Source organism: Rhagoletis pomonella, unplaced genomic scaffold, assembly GCF_013731165.1.
Source record: "Rhagoletis pomonella isolate Grant_MI unplaced genomic scaffold, Rhpom_1.0 Rhpom_scaffold_00003, whole genome shotgun sequence".
Lineage (NCBI taxonomy): Eukaryota > Metazoa > Arthropoda > Insecta > Diptera > Tephritidae > Rhagoletis > Rhagoletis pomonella.
The window spans coordinates 28001743-28009782 of NW_023458557.1; the positions used below are offsets into that span (position 1 = coordinate 28001743).

An 8040-nucleotide genomic window follows, 5' to 3' on the forward strand; every position below is an offset into this window, starting at 1 on the left:
TAGGGCAGGCACCTTGCCGTTGGTGCGGGGGCTTAGCTGAACCTCCATTCAGCCCTTACCTGGATTGGGGTAACGCAGACGCTTTCAGCTTCTGCGCTACCCTCTTTCCAGCTTAGGGCTGCGGGCGGACAGTGACCAAGAACTGCCACCTCCTAATCCAGGGTGTAACGCGACACCGTGCCCATTGGACGGTTTGCAGCCAGGAGGGCTGTATTTTAACGGTGGCCTTACTGCGGCAAGGGGCGCTGTCGTGGCGGACGAATGAGATCCCCAATAACAATTTAGACTGCTACGCCTGGCTGGTCAGGCATGCGGTCGTACGAACAAGATGACTACAACTAAAAATCAACAACAAAAGCAACAAAAACAAAATCAAGCAACAAATAAGCAACAACAACAAGCTAACAACAACAGCAAGAACAAGACTAGGAACACAAACAGCACAAAAGCGCAAGCAAAGGTACAAGAGAAATCTAAAGGTACTAAGCAAGAGGAACGGAGGAAGATATTCCTAGAGGGCCTCTCCGATGCTGAAGCGGCACTCTTTTTAGAGCACGCGCGGGAGGACAATGAACCCTCTACGAGAAGCGGCATCTTCCACGAGAGGGCGTTGAGAGATGACAGTGGGCATGAGACCACGAGCGGTAGTGGGAGAAGGAGGTACCACAGCGAGTCTTCGCGCGGGCAAACCAGGTCCCCTAGTCAGTCCGGATCGACGACCTCGCGCGACTCCTTGAAGAACGATAAGGGACGCCACTTGGATAGAAGGGCAAATCCACCAACTCTTCCTCCCGCAGGGAAACCCGGTTCGCTGACCGACCCCAGGAGGTTGGGGCTTAGTGGCTCCGGGGCGAGGCACTATGTGAGGTACATAGAACAACGCAAGACTCCCGAGGTAGCTAGGGAGCTAGCTCTCGCTAGATCGGCCCCACAAGGGTCGAGTAAGCGGGACTCTGAGCGCTACACCAGTACGACCGCACCCGCGAATGAGCGGAAGAGCGGGCATCAGAAGCAGACCAGGCAGTATGGCTCTCGCGAACAGACCGCACCCGCCGCTGGGCGGAAGAGCGGGCATACCAGCGAGTGTCATAAACCCGCGCCCGCTGAGAAGCGGAGTGACGGACAGCACCTTGCTACGGGTGGTAGGCACGACAGGCACACTGGCGAGACCGCACCCGCTTACAAGCGGAAGAGCGGGCATAGTCGCTATGATGAGAAGCACAGAAACCAGGACAACAAGGTGGAGGGCTCCGGTGAGACCGCACCCGCGAAGCGGAAGAGCGGGCAGTTAACACCGAACACTCCGGCCCCAAAGAAGCAGCGGGAGTATCTATCCCCTCCAACATCGTGACCCGGGGGTAAGCATCTGGAGCCAGCGGCTTTTCAGGGTGGAGTAGGGCAAACGCCTAGCTACTCTGATGCACTAAGGGGCATAAGGGTTACGGTGCTGCCCTGTGACTACCCTGCGGAGGCACTGAGTCCGAATGAGCTAACTGCCCTACAGGACGCCATAATGGACGAGGTGTTCAAAGGGTGGACGCATCCGCTTGCATTCTGTGGGGTGTACTTCCGTCCAGGCATACTTCTGGTAGATTTCAAAGATGAGGGACGTCTAAATGGCTAGAGGAGGTCACACCGAAATTAGGTAGCTGGAAGGGGGCCCTGCTGTGCGTGAAACGGGGAGATGATATCCCACCCATGCACAACATGACCATCTTCCTGCCAAGAAGTGCTGACAAATCGTCAGACTATGCGTTCGGGCTTTTAAGGGCGCAAAACGGGGGTCTCAACACCCCAGCGTGGCGCGTAATCTCAAGCAGCATAGAGGACAACGGCCTGCGTTTGAACGTCGGCATTGATGAGGACTCTTTTAGCAATGTCCGAAGGGCGGGGTACAAGCTGAACTACAGGTTCAGTTTTGTCACCATGCGGCCTTGGCGACCGAAGGCTGCGGAAGAGAAGGAGGGAGGGGAGGAAGCTATGCAGGTGGATGGAAGTCTACCGGCTGAAGCAACCTCACAGGCAACCACTTCTGGCCCAATCTTCCGACGAACGAGGTACCAATGTGCGAGACGCAGCACAGGGGCAAGTCCCCTATACGTAGGAGCTGCTCGAGGGTATTGATTTGAGGAGGCTAGAGCTTGACAGGGGAAGCGAGAGCGAACTAAGGCTCTCGGACCTGGATGAGCAATTATGAGGCACCCACCGCCCTTGTCAGTAGCCCAGATCAACCTGCACCTCGCGGTTGCGGCCTCGGCTGTAATTGTGAGCAGGTTTTCTACGGACGATCTGGGCATAGTACTGATTCAGGAGCCGTGGACATACAGAGGCCAGGTAAGGGGCATCAAAAGAACACATAGTAAGGTAATATGGGACCTCTCCGTTGAGAGGCCTAGAGCATGTGTAATGGTCAGGAATGATATCGATTTTTTCTGCATTACAGAGTTTTTAAGCCAGGATCTGGTAGCAGTACAAGCGACGCTTTGGGTGGAAGGAAGACCCAGGGACATAGTGTTTGCTGCCGCATACTTTCCGGGGGATAACCACAGCATTCCCTCTGCAGAGGTACAAGACCTGGTGGAGCATTGCAGAAGAGCCCGACTTCCTTTAATCCTCGGTTCCGATGCGAATGCCCACCACGTTGAGTGGGGCAGCACCGACATCAACAAACGGGGTGAGTCCTTACTTGAGTACATTCTAAGTGAAGATCTGTATATAAACAATGTTGGGCAATGTCCAACATTTGTCACTAGAGCCAGGCAAGAAGTCCTTGACCTGACTCTCAGCAACGATCTGGGTAATAATCTGATTGGGTGTCTTCGGAACCCTCCTTGTCTAACCACAGGATTATCCGTTTCTTGCTGGGAGTGCAGGCCAGAGCAGGGATTCCGAAGAGGAATCCCAGGAACACCAACTGGGAAAATTATAGGAAATTACTTGATTTTAACCTACCCGGGTTAGAGAGGGACCACAAAAAAGGCGGCTGTATGGCATTAGAGCATAAAGTTAACAGGCTAACAGATATAATGACTGAAGCCTTTAACTATAGCTGCCCCGAGACTCAACCAAAGGGGAAAGGGAAAACTGTGTGGTGGTCTCGGGTACTCTCATCCATCCGGAAAGACACGCGCAGGCTGTTCAATAGGGCTAAGCGGACAAGATGCTGGGCAAAGTATGCGGCTAGTCTAACAAAGTACAGCAAAGAGATTAGGAAGGCGAAAAGGGAAAGTTTCAGAACCTTCTGTGAAGGTATTTCGAATACCCCGGCCGCTGCGAGGTTACATAAGGCTATAGCCAAAGGACTTATTGAATCGGAGCTTGCGCTTAAGCTCTCACCAACAGTACGGAGGAGAGGGCCACCGCCCTGATGCTAGCACACTTCCCGGAGGCCTCTAATCTGATGGAGGAGCTGGAGATCCAGCGAACTAGGCCGCGACCATCTGATTGGAGACTGGCGAGAGGTATTTTCACTCAGTCTTCAGTCGGATGGGCGCTAGGCTCGTTTGAGCGCTACAAGACTCCGGGGGTAGATGGCATCCAGCCAGTGCTGTTGCAGCAGGTCGGTGAGAGTGTAATACCGCATCTCGTGGACATAATGAGAAGCAGTCTTGCAGAAGCGTATGTCCCACAGATGTGGCGATGGGCGCGAGTAATCTTCATTCCGAAAGTTGGTAAAAGGGACTACTCGCTAGCGAAGTCGTTCAGACCAATAAGCTTAACCTCCTTTGTGTTAAAAGCAATGGAGAAGATTATAGATAACCACATTAGATCAACCATTCTGAGGGATATACCCCTGCACTCCAGTCAGCATGCATACAGGGCTGGAAGGTCCGCGGACATATCCCTGTACCAACTGACAACCGAGATTCAGGGGGCCCTCGAATGCGGTGAATCAGTGCTCCGCGCCTTTCTCGATATAGAGGGCGCGTTTGACAACACGTCACACTCTGGAGTGCGCAGAGCATTGGAGAGGAGAAACGTGCAGCAACGATCTGCAAATTGGGTTGATGCGCTCCTGCGTAGAAGGATAGCTGAAACCGAGGTAGGGGACAGCGTGGTACAATTTCAGACAACAAAGGATTGCCAGCAGGGAGGGGTCTTATCACACCTTCTGTGGAGCCTAGTGGTGGATGAACTTCTTCAACTTCTCTCTGACAATGGTATCCGCTGCCAAGGCTATGCGGATGATATAGTGATAATTGCCAGGGGGGAGTTCGAGAGCACCCTCTGCGATATCATTCAAAGAGGCTTAGGAATCACGAAGGGATGGTGCAACAAGTTAGGACTTAGCATAAATACGGACAAAACCGCCGTCATTCCTTTTACTAGGAACAGAGCCCTTCCGGGCATGAGGAACATAACCTTGGAGGGGGTCGCGGTTAGCGTCGCCAGCGAAGTGAAGTATCTGGGACTAATCCTAGACACCAAACTTCTATGGAAGAAACATGTGGACGCGATCACCTCCAGGGCCACGAAAGCGTTAATGGTGTGTAAGCGTCTGGCGTGAAAATCCTAGGGTTATACGCCCAGGATCCTGAGATGGCTTTACATCATGATAGTACAGCCAATGATCACCTATGGGGCGGTAGCCTGGGTTTCAAGAACTACTCTAGCCACGGTGAGACAATCGCTCACCAAGCTACAACGACTGGCATGTGTTTGTATAACAGCAGCGATGCGCACATGTCCGACGACAGCGCAGGAAGTAGTCCTTCAACTTGAGCCTCTTGATATAACCATAGAGCAGGCAGCCAAAAAAACTCTGCTTATCATTGCGAGAGAGGGATTTGGAAAAGGTAAAGTCATTTCCTCTAGGAGTATGGAGAAGCTAGGGTCCTCGCTCCCACTAGCCCTACTGCCTAGAGATGACATAGGAAAGACCATAGTCTTTGAGAAGAGATTCAAAATAGAGCTCTGCAGTAAGGCGACCTGGAGTGTCTCCGCTTTCGAGGCACTCTGCATTGGTACACGGATGGCTCGAAGACCCCAGAAGGAATAGGTGCTGGAATTGTGGGACCCAGGGCCAGGATTTCTGTTCCTATGGGGAAATATCCGAGCATCTTTCAAGCAGAAGTCTATGCTATCTGCCTATGAGCGGATACAATCATGGGTAGAGGGTATAGAAACGAGAGTATTATAATCCTTAGCGACAGCCAGGCAGCACTCAAGGCCCTCATATCCTATGAGGTCAAATCGTCGCTGGTCCTGGAGTGCATTGAGAAGCTTAACTCCCTGGGTAGACACAATAACATAAAGTTAGCGTGGGTACCTGGACACAGGGGAGTAGAGGGTAACGAGGCGGCTGACTGTCTTGCGAGAGTGGTGGCAGCCACCACTCCAGTTGGCCCTGAGCCCTTCATAGGAGTGGGTCCCAACACTCTAAAGGAGAAGCTTCGGAGAGAGAGGATCACTATGAGGGATCTAAACTGGCAAAGTTCGTCAGGAATGCGTCAGGCAAAGAGTTTACTGGGAGACTATAACAGAAGGAGATTCCAAAGCTTAATTGACCTCCGAAAAGGGCAGCTTAGAATCATAACAGGTATCCTCACATCTGTACATGGGACATCTATATAAGCTGGGGATAAGGTCGAGTGACCTGTGTCGGTTTTGCGACACTACAGCGAGACTCCTCTTCACATCCTCACCGAATGTAATGCAGTCTGCAGAAGGCGTGAGAGAAGTTTAGGCTCAATGTGGCCACAGCTTAGGCACATTAACTCCCTATCTCCTAAGGCACTGCTAAATTTTCTCAGGGAATTAGGTTTAGAAGAGATATTGTGAAGAGTGGAGGGCACAATAGACCAATAGGTCGCGGTGCAAACCTCATTTAATATCTATTTATCTATCTACGTATATCATATCCAAGAGTCGGTAGTTTGCACCTTTTCCAAATTTTAAGAACTTGCATTGCACCGTAGCAGTAGTCGTCTTAAGTTTGAAATACTGACAGCCGATTTCTCAGTGGATGCTTAATTATAATCAAAAGATTATCTTTTATTGTCATCTTCTCAGTGTACTTAATATATGATTAACTCACCACCACCTTTCATAAGATTTATGAATGGCGAAACCAGCTTTTCCTGTAAAACCTGCAAATCGTGAAGTTGGGTTGGGTTGAATCCAAACATTTTGTTATTTTGCGAAATCCTAGGAAATGAAACAATTGCAAGCTGACACCTTTTTAATAATCGTTTAAATTTAATTAATGCTTTCAATCTGTTCACACGTATGAGTTGTCAAAAACCATTGTTTTGAACATGTAAACCTCATGTAAATGTCAATTACACCAATTTACAGAAGTATTAAATGTAAAAATCAGTACAAAATCAGTACAAACTCAAAAAATCAGTAGATTTTGCGTACTGATTTCGGGCTCTTAAAAATCAGTACAATAGAAAAAATCAGCACATGTACTGATTAAATCAGCGCATATGGCCACCCTACTTTTATATATTATTAAAAAAGACTGTCCTTATTATCTCATTATAATTAATGATATTTGTTTTTTTCTTTAATGAAAATGAGAATAAAGTGCCGTAAATAGTAAAAGTTATTTTGAGGGAATGCCATTGAAAATAGGGAAATCTTTTCAGGAATTCGGGGTAAACAGCCTTATTAGAGTTGGCACCCCTGCTACTCTCAGACTTCTAAATTTGAACGTATACTCGGATCAAGCTGGTGGGATCATGATAAAAACATAAAAAGGTAAAACCATTGAGAGGCAGTCTGACGTTTGCCAGCAATATAATTTAAAAATTCAAAACTCAAACTCACACACACATTCTCATTTTCAATCCCGAACAACAATTGTAAGCAATTTCATTTTTTTTTTCAATTTTATATAATTTTAAAATGATTGCGAACGTCAGAAAAAAATCATGGCCGACGAGTTGAGAGAATTAATTTAGCTTGTAATGTTTTTACCATGGGTGGAATGAATGGCGCAATAAACATCTGAAGTAAAAAAATAGCTTTCTCGCTTTATTTTCTGACATCCGGTTGCCTTATATTCACATTTTATAGGCAAATTTTCAAATAAGGCAGTGTCAAAATCTTTCTTCTCGCTCTAATTACTTCACCTGGTATAATTCCGCCGTGGCGTGGAACCATGGTACAATAATTACAGGTATTGTCTTTCCAGAGAGCTCATATTCCGATCTGCCTTATTTAAAAAATATCATTGTTGCCAACACTAAAAGGTTAACTGCTAGGGAAAAAGAATATTTCCATACCCCATATACCATAATGTTCACGTATTTTTTTAAACAAACCAACTTGCAGAGAACTTATTTAATTCGCAGAAGCCGGGAAAAAAACATTTGCATGTAAATGAATTCAAAATTTATATGGCTCTCTTAACTTGAAACGTTTTTTCGTTTATTTTGCAAAATCATAAAAATTAAATTCAGCGAAAACAAAAAGCAAAGCCAAATAAAAGTAAAAGAATCAACATTGAAATGCGTCAAAATGAAAATAAGGGAGCACGAATTTCGATGTGAAGCAAACCTCTCTGGGAAGACAATACCTGTAATCATGATAAAAACATAACAAGTTAGAACCGTTCTCTCAATTTGTCGGCCATGATTTTTCTTTTGAAGTTTGCCGGCGTTTTAAAATCATATAAAATTGAAAATAAAAAATTGAAATTGTTCGAAATTGTTGTTGCTTGAGATTGAAAATGAAAATGTGTGTGTGAGTAAATTTAAAAATTAAAATGTTTGGAAACGTCAAGAATTTTAAAAGTAACTCTCAGCGGTTCTACCTTGCTATATTTTTATCATGCCTGTAATTATTGTACCATGGCATGGAACAAACAAAAGTTGCCGTTCCTGTTCGCAGCATATAACACAGAGAATATTGTTTTGAGTTTTATCTTCAGTTAAAATTTCTGCCCGAACACAATGAAAATGACGACCTACGGACCACTGATGCTACATTATTTTAACACGTACTCTTATGTAGATAATTATTTTGGCGACGAGCGGGCTACGCGACGACTGTGGTTGTGGCCAGATTAGATCTATTTTTATTTTTCCAGCG

The 8040-nt window shown here is 46.9% G+C and overlaps 1 protein-coding gene across 1 annotated transcript; it reads left to right on the plus strand.

The window, feature by feature from the left end:
• The first annotated feature begins 328 nt into the window (after positions 1-328).
• Positions 329-1351, plus strand: LOC118736141 (translation initiation factor IF-2-like). The gene is made up of 2 exons (XM_036466240.1): positions 329-357; positions 415-1351. Exons 1-2 carry the CDS (start codon positions 329-331, stop codon positions 1349-1351), a joined length of 966 nt encoding a protein of 321 aa, XP_036322133.1.
• The last annotated feature ends 6689 nt before the right edge of the window (positions 1352-8040 follow it).

Coding starts and splice junctions, on each gene's coding strand:
- LOC118736141 (XM_036466240.1), top strand. CDS start 329: ATGACTACAACTAAAAATCAACAACAAAA. Junction 358..414: donor ACTAAAAATCAACAACAAAA/GCAACAAAAACA, acceptor TAACAACAACAG/CAAGAACAAGACTAGGAACA.